General features: G+C 41.0%; 1 protein-coding gene across 1 annotated transcript; it reads right to left on the bottom strand.

Moving 5' to 3' along the window:
- Positions 1-4,982: 4,982 nt before the first annotated feature.
- LOC117936255 (phospholipase A and acyltransferase 4-like) lies at positions 4,983-9,247 on the bottom strand. Its single transcript, XM_034859129.1, has 4 exons — positions 8,876-9,247; positions 6,362-6,464; positions 5,933-6,184; positions 4,983-5,297 (listed from the first exon to the last, which is right to left on the bottom strand). Exons 1-4 carry the CDS (start codon positions 8,888-8,890, stop codon positions 5,230-5,232), a joined length of 438 nt encoding a protein of 145 aa, XP_034715020.1. The 5' UTR covers positions 8,891-9,247; the 3' UTR covers positions 4,983-5,229.
- Between the last annotated feature and the right edge of the window lie 8,266 nt (positions 9,248-17,513).

Raw genomic sequence — 17,513 nt, 5'->3', positions numbered from 1 at the left:
ACTGTTTCCTCCTTTGGTCCAGACGGACAAGAGTCTCACAGCGCTTTGTCACTTGAACACGATTTGTTTGATTTGCTAAAAATGACTTATGCTGCCGGCTTTATTTGGAGAACAGTTTCCTGGAAGGATGTGTGGAAGAATGAATGTTGGGAATGTGTAATTAACAGACTGCAGCTTCATGTAAGTTCTGGCACTCTTTATCATCTTCCTAGCACAGGAAAACATTTAAAATGCAAAATCAGACCACAAACATAGTTTCCTCTCCTCCCACAGCTTAGGATCTTACAGGAGAGATCCATATGGAGTCAAAGCTACCTGTTAGTGCAAACTGGTAGATATATTACTACAGTAAGTCAAGAGTAATACTACTGTGAGCTTGTGTTTGGTTTTAAAGTGAGAAAATGTAAAGATGAGAGGAAAATGTGACAAATCTTGTGATGTTGCATTATGTTATGTACCAACGTGTTCTCATGAACGGGTCCATGTGATATAGTACGAAAATGTATGCACACCAATGCATATGATATCCCTTGGAACTTGGCCACCGGCTGTTCACGTGACTCCGATTAAAAGTGGCAGTTGCTAGCCCAGCAACAGTTGCTAACCTAGCAGCCGTTGTTGGCCGAGCGGTAGTTGCTAGCCCGTTGGCAGTTGCTAGCCGAGCAGCAGTTGCAAGCTAGCTGTGTTTAGCCACCCTAGACCTCCATGACGCAGGCTACAGAGCTTCGTAGTATCAGCGGCAGTCTGTAGTTGATTAACCCGAGAAAAGGGGTCACCGCAAGCTGCAACACTATGGTTAAGTTCAGGCAACAAAAAGTGGGCTTCATGCGGTCGATGACAGTTAAGTTTAGGCAACAACAAAAAAAGTTAAGTTTAAAAAAAAAGATGGGAAGTAACACACATTTCCTGGGTAAAAGTCCTTTGTTTTACCCAGGAATGAACTCCCCGGCCTGAAAGCCCTGTGTTTTATGATCCACCACCCATCCACTGTGACCCCCTCCTTACACGGCTCACAGCATTCCTATACAGCCGCAGTTGTTGTGGTGCATACACCACAAAAAAAAGGTGGAACGCTTACGGCTCTCAGTGTTTCTGTAGCTTCACTGTATGGACGAATGGTTCATGAGAACAGCCTGTACGTATAGTTTTGTCATGTTATTTTCTGACTTCATGCAAGTCTAAATGAAAGAAGTCAGAGTCAGACATTATTACATTGTTAGACCTGTGAGGACCTTCAGAAGGTGATTTACACCCAGCCAGGAAGTGGGAGAGGTGGTGATCACACATCTGTAGAGCAGGAAGCCCGGCTGCCCTCTAAACATCCTGCTCCCACATTATTAGAGATCACCTTGCACACATTGTATCGACCATCACACCACGTTGAGGCCTCTCGACCTTGTGTCTCCGTCAGCCTCCTTTTCCGGCTCCAGGTAAGGAGAGCAGTTGTGGACTGACGCCAGGAAATGAGAGAGAAAGTTCTCACGTAGATAAGAAAATTTACTCTGGGAAGAAATGTTTTCATTGACATCAAAACGGGAAAGATGGGGCTATCTGCTGTAATTAAAAAGAGTGAAAATAAACACAGCTATGCAGCCTCGGATGCTGCAGAGGTTAAGGGCCGTGTTTCTGAAACCACATCACTTGACATTCCCAACAGCCCTCTGTCTGTCCAAAATCTCTCTAGCACTAAAAAAAACACCCAAACATTCACACACTTAGTATCTATGGATCTCATTATTTTTAGGCTTATAGCAATTAATAATAAAAGCACTCTTAAACTACTATGGGCTTCACAATCAACCCAGCTGAACGCCAATGAGAGATTTTGGAGCGATGTAGAGTAGAGTTCCATCTCCACAGCGCTAACCTCCAGCTAACCTGCAATAGTCTCAGGAAGGACGTTGTTTTGGTGGAACATTAGAAAAAGAAAATGCCACATATGGTAATAAATGAAGCAACCTGGCCACAAATTGGAAGATTTATTTAATGTATATTTCCAGACATATGCAAATTTTTGAAAAACTTCCTAAACATTCTTCCCCCCCCCCCCACGCCCTAACTCTGTTGAATATCTCTGCTCTGCAGTGCAACAAAAGACATGAAGCTCATTGTCTGTGTGCGAGAAGTCCCGAATGAGTCCTGATCTATCACAGAGCTTCCTGCCAAAGTGTTGGAGGGTAGAGGGAGGGAAACACGTCTTGGCTGTAAGGACTAAAGAAACCCTGCAGTATCTCAGCTCCTCTCTGGCGTCCGAGCCCCGAGACAGCTCCATCCCTGGCATCCGGACTCAGTACCTGGCTTTATAAGGCTTTGAGCCATGCCAGAATCAGGCTATTCCTGGAGACGGTTCCTCAGTGCTACATACCCAGAGAGCTTTGTTTGGACTGGAGGTGTACTGCCGCCACCACTGCTGCCACACAGAACCCCCCCCCCCCCAAAACTTCAACTGTTAAATCTTTATTATCCACACAGTCCAGTGCAGGGGGCGGGAAGAGGACACATTTTTCATTTTGATTTGTTTTCCTGTGATGAGGACAAAGACAGTGGGGAAGATTATCAGTACAGAACGTTCCCGTTCTCTGGGTTCGGAAAGAAGCTGTAAATAATTCGGATGGAGTGTTTAAATCAGCATGGACACTATGGGGTGGGAATCATCAGAGGCCTACAATGTAATTAAGATACTTATGTCACAATATGTTCTTACGTAGTCCATAAAAAGCTGACTATTTTCAGTTTAGGTTCTTTGCTGCTAAATATGACTAATACAACATGCCAGACACGCTCACCGACACACTTGAGACTTAGACCACGCATCAGTTGGACATTAGAAATAAGAAATTTCACGGAACTGGCTTCAGGATTCTCTAAAATTAGAACTCGTTTCCAAGATGGTTATTGAAAGTGTGTTCCACAGGGACTGCTTGTTGTGGTTTGGTGTCTTGGGATTATGGTACAGTGTTATTCTTGGTCTGGTCTTGTACATGTTCTGTTTCCTGTTTTATTGTGAAGTCTGGTTCTCTGTGATGTCTTGTCTTTATTTTTACGTCCTGTGTTTTCCCGTTCCGGTGATTACCTGATGTTGTCCACCTGTTTCCCAGCCCTCTTGTCACCTGCCTCTTGTTACCTGGTTACCCTCTGCATTTAGTCTTTGTGCGTCCCCTGTCCTGTGTCAGCTCATTGTCGTGTTGTATCTCCCTGTGGCGGTTTGTTTCTGGTTCCTTGCTACCTGGATATTTGCTCCATGGATGTAGTTTTTACCTGCCCCTCTCAGGACTTCCTTTGTTTGTTTGTACTTTGCTATTAATTTTAATAAAACCTTTAAATCAACATTTGCCTTCTGCTCTCTGCACTTGGGTTAGCCCTCTTAGTCCCCTACACTACAGCACTGATTTTCATTTGTTTTCGTTCTTTATATGTACTGTCATCTTGGGATTGTTTATTTTTTACATATTTTTTTGATCAGATTTTTATATTTATTTGCACTGTAACTGAGAGTTTTTTGTCATTTGTGCTGTGGTTTGGGGTTATTTCCCACCTGGCCTTCCCTGTGTTTTTGTCTCGGTTTTCTCCCCAGTCTTGTGTTGTTGGTCCTGTCTTGTGTTCCCCTGTGTCTTTTATTTTGGTAGTATGGTTTCCTGTCTTGTCTAGCTTTACTTTTACCTGTCTGATTGTCCAGCCCCGCCCTAATGTGATTCACCTGATGTCTCACCTGTACCCTGGTAGCTCGTTACCTCATGTATTTAACCCCTGTGTTCCCTCTGCCTCTTGTTAGGTCCTTGTGTCTCTTGTGAAAGATGTCCATGTCTGCGTTCCAGCTGTTCTCCCTACATTCCCCATGAGTTATTCCCTGTGTTAACCTATGTTTTGGACCTTGTCTTCCACCGGTTCTGTTTTTGCACTGCTCGCCTTTTTGTATCCTTGGATTTTTTTGTGTTTTGGATTTCCCTTGTTTCTGGACCTCGCCTGTTCCCTGTGTTTTCCCGGACAGTGCTAATAACGCATTTTTGAAGTTGCACCGCTACTCTGCGTTTGTGTCCTCCTTCACCTCCCCCGACAATTTGTGCTGTAATCAGGGAGGTCATTGGAAAGGAGCTTGCTCTCAATGGCCCTCCCTGAAAAAATAAGGATTATAATATGATAAGGTTATTGTTTTGCTTTTGTAAACAAGCCCATCATTTTAAATCTTCACCCGGATTTTCTGTTTCCACACATTCAATAGTTTTCTCATTCAAGAAGAAACTCTCTGCAGATTAGAGTAACTAATGAGCTCCAGAGTCGTCCTAGTGAGAAAAAAACCTGGGTCCTCATAATTGCATATATCAGTTGTATTATCTCATTTTTGGGTTATTGGTTTATTTTATTTTTATTAGATTGTTCATTTCCTATCATGTATCCAAAATAAATACTGATACAATCCTGAACTTGTTTTGCTCTAAAAAAAAAACAACTAAATACATTCACAAGTAAATACATATTATATTTTTAAAAAATGACCTGAAGATATGTTTTACCTTTTTTTCATTAGTTTAATATTTATTTCTCATTGTTTTTAATCTCAATAATGTGATTCATACTGTGTGTAGAATACAAGTAAATCCATGAAAAGTAAAAAAGTGAAATGAAAACGGGACGAAACAATTTTAACCAGTTAGCGGTCCTTGAGGTGAGATTTAAAATATTTCCAAGATCAATTAATGAAAAATGAGTTAATCATATTCAGCATTTTTGTTTGTTTCTCTGTTATTAATTGTCCAAATCAAAGCAGCGGAGGCTGAGAGATCTTGACTTTAGTCCCAAATGGGTAAAGCTCCAAAAACACTGGACCCTACAAATTCCCATCATGCAATTTCAATATTTAGACCCCCGCTGCCTGGTAAATGTCCACGCTGACAACATTTTTACTACACACATCCATTTAAATCTACACAACGAGCACTAATATCAAACATAACAGCCATGGATTTACCTATAACTTTATTTTACTCCACAAAAGCTTGCCTAATCTCATATACTGTGTGTGTGTGTGCGCGTGTGTGTGTGTGTGTGGGTGTGTGTGTGTGGGTGTGTGTGTGTTGACAGCAATACACCAACGTTATTACGTTACAATGTTTAAATCATACTCCGTGCCAGGTTAACTGACTCAAACAATGGCAGGATCTTTCCTTTCGTCTTGCTGTCTCATTGCTGTCAGTTGTTTTGTCTTCTTGGTTCTCTCATTGGTTGTCTCCTTTATTTTTTGTCGACATCTTTAACAAGGGATTCAGCCCCAGTCAGAACGTGAAGTGCTGTGAGAACCTGCAAAACCCCAAAAAGTGGTCTGAAGGTCAAGGATGTGTAAAACATGTTATTTTAATTGTGGTTAAATACTAGAATACAACTAAGTTTCAAAGTTGAAAGAATTTAAAAAATAATTAAACACACACATAGCTGTGTATCACTTTGATAAAAAGATTTGCCACTGAAATATGAATAAAATATGTCACAACATCTGAATGACTTTAGTTTCTCTGTTTTTCTGGGAGAGAAACTTATTAAGAATTGAAATGTTTCAAGAGTAAATAACTACTTGGTCAAGTTTTATGAATATTTTCATTATTTTCTCAATCCCCAGCCTGATGGTATTTATTGTCAGCCTTAATCTGCACTATACATTAAGTGTATTTACATTTAATTACTACCTCACTACATAGTAATTGGGGGGGCGGTACTTTATTTCTGCACATGCAAAGTTGTACATCCTTCACAAGGCATGACTGTACCAGTGTACACACTTTAACTACACATTAGTCTATATGTTAGCCCATATCAAAGCTTAACCCTTTGTCCTAGAAAGGACCACTGTTTGCATGTTAAAGGGACAGCTCACTCCAAAATACAATAAAAATATGTATTTTTAGGGTAAAGTGGCCTTGCAGTCCTGCAAACAGTAGCACGTTACCCACCTGTCGAGACACTGCCATGTTGTTTCGTAGCTTTGTGACAAAGTGCTCGCAGTTGCTAATCGAGAGGGAGTACCACCGCTTGTGATCCACCATGCCGATGGCCTCCTTCACGATGATGTCGATCTCACGAGGCGGGTACTTGTCATCTAAGGAGTTGTTGACGTGGAACTTATCATTGCCCACCACTTTCCAGATGTTCTCCCGCTTCACCTTCCCCCAGCCCTCCACGCCAATATCACCATCTATGTGTGTTTTATGGAAGAGACAGACAGGAAAGGAGTTAGAATAAATACAAATTTGACAGAGACATTGAGATATAAAGACATAGAGGGGCAAACGATATGTTGCCATTCATCAGGTCTTGGTCTTTTCTATTATTTTACATCTACACGCATTAAAGTAAATGCAACATCACTCACCTCCAGCGGTAAAATGAACGACTTCCATGTTACCGATGTAGAGGGCCCAGTGCTGGTATAACCCACGGGAGATCTCGATTAGGTCTCCGGGCTTTGCATCAAACTAAAATCATGAAAAAAACAATTATAATGTTGCATGTGGGTGATTGACAGTTATACCCATTTTACCAAACTTAGATTCTATACGAAGTTTTTTCAAACAGGTGAACCAACAAAAATAGCCAATAGACTCCTTTCCTATTGCTAGTAGACGAGTATCCCCGTTTGCTTTTGTTATCTGTGAGTCACATTAGACATCAGGAATGTGGCAGAAAACAGGTGTTAACTTTTTCTGCTACAGCTTTTTAATACAGTTTTGCAAACTCAAATTTTGTGTCTCGCTTCCCGGACATACTGCACAAACAGTGGGACTTCAGTCAGTTGGCAGGGGATGAGCGAGGCGGTTGACACTCTATGGAGGACCAATTGGTAGTGATGGTCAAGTGAAGCTTCGCGAACCACTGTCTTTATTTTCTGAGCTCGCTAGATGGCGCTCTATGTTGGCGCTCAGTGGTTTGCGAAGCTTCAATTGACCATCCCTACCAATTGGTGCTGGGTAATGGAAAATGCGTTGCTAAGTGACTTGGTTACCTTCGGCGTTTTTTCACTCTAAATCAGGGGTCTTCAACGTTTTCCAGGCCAAGGACCCCCAAACTGATGGCGAGATGGAGCGGGGACCCCCTAATTATATATATTGTATAAAATTGTGTTATATCAAACTGGTCCTATAGTGCCATGTGTGCATTGATGACTGAAAGACATCTTCTGCCTCCATTTATCTGTTTACTACAGTGTGTTGAATTCATGTTAATGTGTATTTAAAGACATTTCAATTGGTGGAAAAAATTGCAGGGGGGGGGGGGGGAAATATAAAAAAAAAAGTCTAATCAACCAAAACTTTCGCGACCCCCATGCAGTACCTCCGCGGACCCCCTAGGGGTCGCGGACCCCCTGTTGAAGACCCCTGCTCTAAATGATATGTTGTCTGTTTATAAGTCAAGTGGTAGATGGTTAGCCTAAGGCATGGTCTAAAACTCTTTATATATGGATTTTTCCAGATGTCAATGGGAGAAATGAATGGGAAATTTATTCCCGGAACCCAAGGCTCAGAAACATAATGTTGTATGTTTATAATTCACGTGCTAATTGGTTAGCCTAAGGCATGGTCTAAAACTCTTTATATAAGGATTTTTCCAGATGTCAATGGGAGAAATGAATGGGAAATTTACTCCCGGAATCCAATGCCTCTTGAAGAAGGGGTGGGACTGTTGAGCTGTGTTCATGTTGCCTTTCTATAGTGGTGGTGAATATGCTTAACTATGAGTGAACCGACTCAGCTGTTCTGGAACTGAAAACTCAGTTCCCCATCTCAGATTACAAAATAACTCCGAGATCATGGTTAGACTCCGAGTTTGTTAAACCTCCTTCCTGAAACGGGCCCATGGCATCAGAGTATGTGGGTGTGTGTGTGTGTGTGTGTTTGTGAAGATAACAGTTTCAGCAACATGAAGACGCCCCCTGCGAGACTAGGATAAAAGAACAGAACAGAGTTCATCTTCAGAAAAAAATCTGGCATCAAACCAAGGTTATCATAGTGTTGCATTTTTCATATTTTTTATTTTAATCTCGTTATGACTTTGTTTTCAAATTCCGTTTAATTTTGATTAGTTTTAAAGCGGGTTTGCAAGTTTAGTTTATTTGTAATTTTTTGAAAATGCTTAGTTTTAGTTTTTATTAGTTTTTGTTTTTGTAATATGGGTTATTTGTCAGGTGGAAAATTCTCGAAAGGTCAGAAAAAGTTTTGCGTAATAGGGACTCAACAACATCATACAATTTTGTGGGTGATTGACATTTGAACTTAGATTCTATAGGAAGGTTTTCAAACATGTGAACCCACAAAAATAACCAATAGACTCCTTTCCTATTGCCAGTGGACGTCTTCAATGATTACTTTGGCTCACTTTGTACAATCAACTGCTGCTCTTTTCAAAAAACAATAAATGTGTCAAGGCATTACCATAAAACAAGCAGCTCAAAGAAAGGCCTAGTTTTTTAGAAACCTGGCATGGCATGCTGTGGTAGATACAATTAGTCAACAGTGGGACATTTTACTTCCAGCAAGTTGGAGATTTTTTGGTAATACATTGCTTTTCAGCGGCCTACTCACAGTAAAGTATGTGGAAGCCATTTAATGTATGCATTACAACCCATGAATACCTAACTCATCAACGAAATATAATTTATATTTATTTTTTGTTGCACATTCTGCACTCTATTATTAAGCCTCCATTTAGTGTGCTAAACAGCTATTTGTGTATATTTATTAATTTCATGTTCATGTTTAGATATGCATGCTCCAATCAAGTGTTGTCCAATCAACGGTTGCCAGTGAAAAAATGTTGGATTTAACCTGAAGCACCTTTAAATGTACTCTAAGTTTCCGTGACGGCAGAGCTCAGTAGACAGGAGACTTACCTTTGCTGGATCCATGTCTTCAGTTCTTCTTCTATCTGTAAGAGTAGCAGCAACCTGCTGCCGGAGACAGAAACCTAAGTGACCTCGGTTACAGCTATAGCTCAGAAACGAGTGTGCTCACCTGATAACGAGCGTCAAACACAAGATGCAAACAGACAGATTATAAGCAAAAAGTACACACTATACAACCAGTTGTACCAGTTGTATGTGAGGAAGTGTTAGGTCAAAGGCTGAATCCCATTTCTCTTTCTCACCCCTTTCCCTACCCCCTTTGTCTTACCCCTAGCCCTTGTCCCTCAAAACCAAGTGGTAAGGGCTAGGGGTAAAAACATACCCCTATGAAATGGGACACCACTTGGTTACGGTTACGTCATCATAATTGTCATGTTCACACTAGTGAATATGAATACAGATGTTCTTATCTGTGTACTACCAACCCAATTTCATGGCAGTTCGAGAAATGGTGACATTATTGAATCTATTGACTCTTGTACAGTGACACGATTTTCTCTTTTTTTCAGGGTGAGGAGCACAAATTTAAAACTAAGGTATTTTAATGGGAAGCTTCTTTTGTGATAAAAGCATGATTACTGTAGCGATTGATATAAAAAAAAACGAAGATTTGTGTAAGAAGGTTTTGATTTAAGAAACTTTTGATGGCTTTCAGCTCAAAAGTGGATCAGCTGCCTGTTGGATACAGGACGGTATATGTAAAGTACATATCAATGTCTCCAAAGCAAGGAGTGAGTGTGGGTTCGGCCGCCCCAGGGCCCCATGCCAGGTAGGGAACCCTACAACACGTTGCAATGACAATTACCAGGCAACACAACACTACATTCTAAGCAGACTGAAACTAAATTCATTAAGTTATTTCAAACAAACAGCAAATTTATCTGCTAATTTGAACACCACTCTATTTACCAACTTCCATCATGGGAATTTACCAGCTGAGGAGAAAATGCTTGAGCTGGCCCATTTCTACTCAGAAGACCGGTCCAAGACCGTGGTTTGAAAATACTTCGACAAGAAGTAACGTCACCCAACATCCCTTAGAGCACCTTTAACTACCTAACCTTTTTTCGGAAACTGAAGAGATGGCCTAAAGCTAGTGATTGCCAAATGAAGCTTGGTGAACCAGTGTCTTTATTTTCTAAGCCCACCAGATGGTGGTCTCTGTTCAATAAAGGGTTGAGAATACACTGAATTGCAATGGTCTTTTTCTTAAAGCCAAGACCTAGCGCCATCTAGTGGGCTTAGAAAATACAGACACTGATACATTAAGCTTCATTTGGCCGTCACTACTTAAAGCAAACCATAATCATAAACATGCTCATAAGTACTTCCTGGCACTGCCTTTACGTCATTGTCTTTATATATGCTACTTTTTAATGTTTTTATGTATTTGTGGTGTACTGTATTTCTAACGTTGCTGTGACTAATATAAGGTATCCACGTCATAGTTATCCAGAGACATGCCCAGGGATGACTAACTAACTATGACGCATTCACATTCAAATTTTAATTACAGTCATTGCTGCCCCTCCCTGGGAAATGAATAGAAACATAAAAGACTACTGTGTTAACGTTTCAGTGTAAGGTTGTTGCGGTGACCTGATCTCCATGTTAAAAGAATATCTAATCAGGCCATTATTCAAATCTCCTGATAATTGTTTTTTTTAGATTTTTAGAAGAAGAGCTCTTCCGCCCCTTGCCCTTTTGCTGAGTCACAGATGGAAAGGTTAGTTAATTAAACGTCCAACTTAAGTGAATTATTTTGGAAATGAGATGGCTCACAATGAACCACTTCAGGGCAAACAAGGCAACATGGCTTTGCAAACAACTTACTTACTGACACTGAACACACTCTAACATTCAAACACTATTTATCTATGAATCTCCTCATTTTCATTTCAGTTAGAGTAGTTTCACATTGCCAGACCTTCTTCCACAGCGCTGTGAAAGAGGGTCTGGCCAGTCCACACAGCATTCTGGGATAGGCTCTGGTTTATTGGCATTTCTATAAACCAATCACATTCATCTTAGGTGGTGCTAAGAGCCGGACGGAGCCACGGTGCCACTGCTAAATAGCGTCAGGAAGGAACTTGTTTTAGTCCAATTGGACAGATAGTCATAGCTCTCTGGATTTACCCTACAGAGATCTGAGGAGCAGTTAAACCCAGTCCGAGATAACTGTTGACATCACAGTCATCATTTTCTCAAAAATTAAAAAGCCCTGTTGAGCCACAAAAGCCCCTAACCCTAAAAACTAACCCCTAACAATCAAAGGTTTAAGGAGTAGACTAAACTGCATGTGTTATTCACTCCATTCACTCTAACGTTCTTATTTTTAGATCCCTTATTATTTCTGTAGTCTACATCAACAACGTTTTCAATTTCCAAGATTTGTGTTGGCGTTCTAACCTCCGGTGGATTTCTGAGGACTATGGTTACCTGGTCCTCAGATCTCTGCAGGGTAAATCCAGACAGCTAGCTACACTATCTGTCCAATTGGAGTTGTCTGTCGACAACCAGAACTTCTTCTTCCAGGGGCTATTTTGCAAAGCCACCTGCTCCATGTGGTGCTTAGCACCGCCCAAGATGATTGTGATTGGTTTAAATAAATGCCAATAAACCAGGTCATCTCGGAATGCTAAGACCTCCCTCCACAGCGCTGTGGAGGACGGTCTGGCAATGCAAAACTATTAATTCTGAGACTTAAGAAAGGGTACTAAAGGCTAGTAGGATAAAAGACAGCAAGATTTGTTCCATTTAATCTACCAAACATCCTGTCTAACCTGTATTTACAATATTTGCTTTTTCGTTATCACGAAAAGCATGTTAGCTTTCCATTTACAACATTTACCAAATAAACATTTTTTAAGGCTCCACATCTCCTCCAGTTGCCCATCACGTGATGACACTCCAGCTAAAGGGGGAGAAGTGAAGAGAAAATATGATTTGCATTCACACGTCTGTGTTGGATTTAAGAGAAGAATTGTGATGGATTAGCCGTCAGGCTCACAGAAGTAGGTTTCTGGTGATCTCTAATGTGGGATGGGATGGGACGGGCCTGGGGTCGGCCTCTGTTCAGCCTCAGCTGTTGGATGGCAGGATGGGATGGCCGCCGGCCAAACAAAATGTTTATACTAACACGCACAACTGTTTGGCACGTAGTCACGGCCAAATAACGATCCTGCTGTGCTGCTGTGATTTTAGCGAGACAGGTGCTTGGTGCAGCTAGGGGAAACAAGGAGGTGGGAAGACCGGGGGGGTGGATGGGACGTGAACTACCTCTAGGGATCTACTTTGGGTTGCCACGATTGTAATAAAAACACACAGTTACTACAGGCCCTGGTGAATACATTTTACAGCGGCGGTCTGCTCTGTCAAGCCCAATAAAGAGTCTCACATGGAGCGTTCTTTACTTGGTGTAACTTTGGGTACAACATTGGGGTGGTGGGGGGGGGAGGGGGTTGAGATCTCTGGGCTAGGGAGGTCCCAGGACATGTCTGCATGCGTTGAGAAAAGCAGAAACCGAAACATTTTTGAAAAACACACAAAATTCAACCCAAACTTTGAAAAAAAAACTTTGAAAAAACCTTAAAAAGGCAACAAAATGTTGACAACATTTTTCCAAAAACCGTCTGAAAAAGACCAAAGCTGAAATCGCTATCTGTTGGCTGTTAAACGTCCCTTACGTTCTAAAACCAGCCGCTGGAGACTTGAGAAACTGAGTCGCAGCGACACCATCAGCTGGCTTAAGTTGAGCTGAGGCGGGCCGGTTCAGACAGCTTTTCCCTGCAACGTTGTACAGTGAAGTCATGAATCTTTGGTCTGAAGGGAGATTTTTGCGTGGGTGTTTGACGCTGAGGGCCACTGACCAAGGCTCAGTATTTGACGAGTTGGCAGTATACCCACACAGTAACAGTACCGTTTTTTACGGACTATAAGGTACACTTTTTTTCATAGTTTGGCTGTTTCTGCGACTTATAGTAAGATGCGACTTATATATCAAAATTTTACATGACTGACTTACGTGAACCAAGCAGTAAACTTTCCCATCTACAGCGGCGAGAAGGCGCTCTAGACTTTGTGCTAACTACAAGCTGCTCAGAAGATTCAAGATTTCAAAATTACGTGCAAAGCTTTACAAAAAATTCAGCACAGAAACAATTAAAAACACCATAGAAAAGTCAAGGTATTAGTTATATACCTGAAAATAAATGAATGCTTATATGTGTGCAGATGCTGAGGGATAAATATAAATATACCAAGTCTTCCAAGCATACCAAGAATTCAATTGATTCATTGATGTGGAATGAGATCTCGAGCTTGGTGAACTTGCCTAACAGTAATTTGCTTGTTGGACTTGCTGACTTGTTATGTTCATTTAGCCTTTTCATCCTCCCAGGTATGTTCTCTATTCTATTGTGTACCTGAATAATTGTTACTGGGTTGTGTTAACATACCAGACACCTGTCCAGCCTGTTGTTCTGTGTGCCTTCCCAGACTAAATGTCTGTTTTTGATCTTGGATTTTGTGAAATCACTTTATAAATAAATGCAAAACATAGTCCAGTGCAGTCTTTTTTTCCTCTTCATGACACATTGGTTGACTGATGCAATTACACTTATACCTGACTTATAGTCCGGAAAATATGGTACATTCAAAAAAGTGAAAAAAAGGTGATGAGTGTCAATGTTCTGTCTCACTGCAAAAAGTCAGTTATTGCTTCATTTGCTTAGTAAGTTTCAGAATTTGAAACTTGATAGGATATGTATTTGTAGACATGATTGTGTGCTCTGACTCATGCTGCAAGTGAGAGAACATGGCTGTGAAACAGACGTGGTTAAAATATGAAAAAAGGTTTTGTTTTTTTCCCATGGTGCAGCAGGGATGCTGGCTTCCCGGTGACGTGTGTCTGCTCTCTGTCACAGCCACCTAAAAGCTTATGAAAGAGAGAATGGCAAACAGGAGCGCAGAGCTCAGCCCCGCAGCCACTTCCTTTCTCAGTCTGTCTTCTCGTTCGCTTTAAGCTGGATGTTATTCTCTTTCTCCGCCACAGGTGTTCGATTAAATGTCAAAATTAATGTATGCAGGTCTGTCTCATTTTCAGTTTTCAAACAGAGATTTGAGCCAAAATACAATCTCCGTGCACACAAGTGTTTTTTAGATCCAGTAGAAGAACTAATCTAAATTTAATCCTTGGGTTGTCCCCTGGGTCAATAACGGACAAAGATTTGACATTTTTGTCCCTTTTTTCTTTTTAGTTTTCACTAAGACCACCTCACTGCCACTAGTTTAGTCAAATAAATGTCATTTATATAGAATTTTACCTAATATTTGAGGTAAAAAAGCAGAAATTAGGAATTATTTTGACTAAGATTTAAGATCAGAAGACTGAAAGTGATCAATTGTATTTGCAAAGAGCATTGTATGTAATCCAATAATTTTTTGTGGTAATTTGGTTAAAAAGAAACCCATATTTCAGATATAGACATTTTTTAAAGGGGTCATATTTGACCCGAGGACAACAGGAGGGTCAAACTAACACGTCCAATCCGAAATATCTCATCATGTTCATGTCCGTAACGGGGTAAACAGAAAGCAGCATGTATATTGCGCCCGTTGCTGGTAGTTCCATTCTAACCCTAACCTTACCCTCCCAATAACCAATAACACCCAATCAGGTGGCGACACATTGCCGGTGTTGCCGAAGGTCTCCCTTTGCGGCCATTGAGACTACAACCCAACCCCGCAGATTCCAAACCAAAACTGGTCAGGAGTGTTTTCAGTTGTCTCCGGTTTAGGGTGCCTCGGAAACTCCAGAGCAGAGTCAGTGAGAGGGGAACACCAAAACGTAGCAATGTAGATGTAGCCTCTCACAATCTCCCAGACAGGAGGCTGCAGCAGCACCGTCTCCGGCCCGTCTACTGTATCGATCAGCGTGAGGAGGAAGCAGCTAATGAGCACAGGGTCGCCGGCTCGGGTCTCCAGGGAGCCTCCGCCGCTGTAATACATTTGGCACTTAACCTACATCTTAACCTCAACCGCCTCATTAAACATCCAGCTGTACAAATGGGGGAAAAAAAATGGGTTGAGAATGTTTTCCGTGCTGGGATTTTCCTTTTAGGAAAGCGCCTGCAAGGCAAAGAGGCATTAAAAAGGATTCGGTTCCTGTGACTTTGGGGGACCAATCTGGCTTTCATCTCTCCTCACTCTCTTCCACAAGGCAAGTGCTTTTGTGTTGGAGATCCCTCTTTCCTTCACCGGCATCCGAAAGCCGCTTTTGAATCCAGCGTAGTGGGAATGATTTTGTCAGTGTCGAGACGTTGCCGTTGAGCTTGACAACGGACACAGAAAAAAGCAACAAACGCCACCTTTCACGGCTCATTTAGCATACCATGTTTAATTGAACTTTTCAGATATTTTCTTTTGGAGTTAGCATATTACACGTGCTTCCCAAATGTAAGCCAAGGAATCGTTCATTACAGTCAGAGCAGTAACAAAAATCTCTTTGTAGAAAGACCAGATAAGCTGATAAAAAAGGGAAATGAAAAGAGAAGATAGCCACACTTTCTGCAGCCTCTCTGGTAAAAACAAAGCATGTGTAGGAGCACCGGTTTGTGACCTTTATCGCAGAATAAGAAAAGGCTCGCCCACTTTTCGCTGACCTTGCTTTCAGAGGTTAGCTTGTTTTTCATAGATAAGCTCTGAACAGAGCTATTATTGTGCAGCAACAACAAGAAAATAAAAAAAGTACTCTTGGAAAACAGAAGCTAATGAAAAAGTGCAGCAGTGGTAGCTTGTTTTCTCCACCCTGACCAAAACCATCTCACCCCCAAACCACAACAACCGCCCTCTGTTGGCCTTCACTCGTCCTCCCCAGGAAGTGTGTTTTCAGCCTTCGTCGATTTAACCCTCCTGTTGTCCTCGCATCTAATCTGACCCCTTTTTGAAGTTTTTATATCAGAAATATAGGTTTGTTGCCCCCAATTAACATGTATGTTTAATTTGTTTAATTTATGATTACTTCCTTTGAATCATTGGGTGTTTTGTTCAATTGTATGGCATTTAATTAAAAGGTTTAAAAGGTTTTATAAAAGTGTCCTAACTAAACTTTGACATATACCAGTCTGTGATCCACTCAGCATCCTCTGATCTTGATTATTAGTCAAAATATTCTTAATTTCTGCCTTTTTGAAAGTAATAAATGAGGTATAATTCCATACTAATTAGGTTTATTGCTCATTAATTTAACCTGTCTGTTGCGTTTCTTCACTAGTTTTACATTTAGTTTTGGAATTCATGGTCAATAAATCTCATTTATATAAAATGATACAAAATATTTGAGTCAAAAAAGCTGAAATAAATGAATTATTTGGATTAATTATAAAGACCTGATGAATGTATGTTGATGGATAATCACAGACCTTTTATTTTTCAACGTTTAGTCAAGATACTTTTGAACACATTTCATTTTCTTTTTAAATGCTAAGAAATGTAGTAAAACACCCATAAATCAATAAAAGTAGTGAACTGATCATTTTACTTATACATATTTATACAAAACATTTTTAAGGCATTTTAAAGGTTCCATAGCATGAAAGTTTCACTTCACCAGTTTTTTTTTTATGAGTTCCCCCCGTGGCTAGAAATGGTGATAGGTGTAAACCGAGCCCTGGGTGTCCTGCTCTGTCTTTGAGAAAATGAAAGCTCAGATGGGCCAATCTGGAATCTTGTCCCATATGAGGTCATAAGGAGAAAGGTTACCTCCCCTTTCTCTGCTTTGCCTGCCCACAGAATCTGGCCCACCAATGAGAGAGAGACATCATGGCTTTCAAATGAGCAAAGTGGCAGTTGGTCAAGGCCAACTTCAGATGCAGTATTATGGACCACTAAGGTCTATATAAAAGAGACTTCAGATACAGTATTAGGGACCACTAGGGTCTATATAAAAGAGACTTCAGATACAGTATTAGGGGACCACTAAGGCCTGTATGTAAGAGACTTCAGAGACAGTATTAGGGACCACTAAGGTCTATATAAAAGAGACTTCAGAGACAATATTAGGGGACCACTAAAGTCTATATAAAAGCATCCAAAGAGCACCATGTCATGGGACTTTTAAGGTTTATCATGCAGGACAGCTGAAGATATGAAAGGGGAGAGAGAGAGGGAATGACATGCAGCAAAAGGCCGCAGGGTGGAGTAAAACCTGCGGCTGCTGCGAAAAGAACTGAGCTTTGTACATTGGGTGCACGCATGTTTAGTTCCTTCATCAACATACACAGACAAGTAGTTGATTTGTTTGGATCAGTGTTAGTTATGGAATGATGTACAAGACCTGATCACTGACCTGTGTATTGACCTGATTGGCCATCCTATATGTCTCAGAGGAGTGTGAGAGCATGCACAAGAACTGTTTGAGCGGAGGAAGGAGAGGATGTCTCTTGTTTTCTCTGCTTCATGGTGTTTTCAAAGACGGTAAACAGAAGTCTACCAGTTCTTCACAGCAAACCTTCCTGCCAGCGTGATGTTTTGTCTCCCTCATGTTTCCTCTGAGCTCCAACTTACAACAGACCAAAAAGATAGTCAATGACCTCGATGTAGGAAAAGCAACATCTTTTGGGGTCCC

The sequence above is a fragment of the Etheostoma cragini genome, chromosome 20 (genome assembly GCF_013103735.1).
Source record: "Etheostoma cragini isolate CJK2018 chromosome 20, CSU_Ecrag_1.0, whole genome shotgun sequence".
Taxonomy (NCBI): Eukaryota; Metazoa; Chordata; class Actinopteri; order Perciformes; family Percidae; genus Etheostoma; species Etheostoma cragini.
This window is presented reverse-complemented; position numbering and strand designations above follow the sequence as displayed.

Excerpts from the sequence above, each read along its gene's own strand:
- LOC117936255 (XM_034859129.1), bottom strand. Across the intron at positions 6,185-6,361 it reads CGTTCATTTTACCGCTGGAG|ATGGTGATATTGGCGTGGAG; the intron begins GTGAGTGATGTT and ends AAACACACATAG. Across the intron at positions 5,298-5,932 it reads GTCTCGACAGGTGGGTAACG|AGGTTCTCACAGCACTTCAC; the intron begins TGCTACTGTTTG and ends TTGGGGTTTTGC.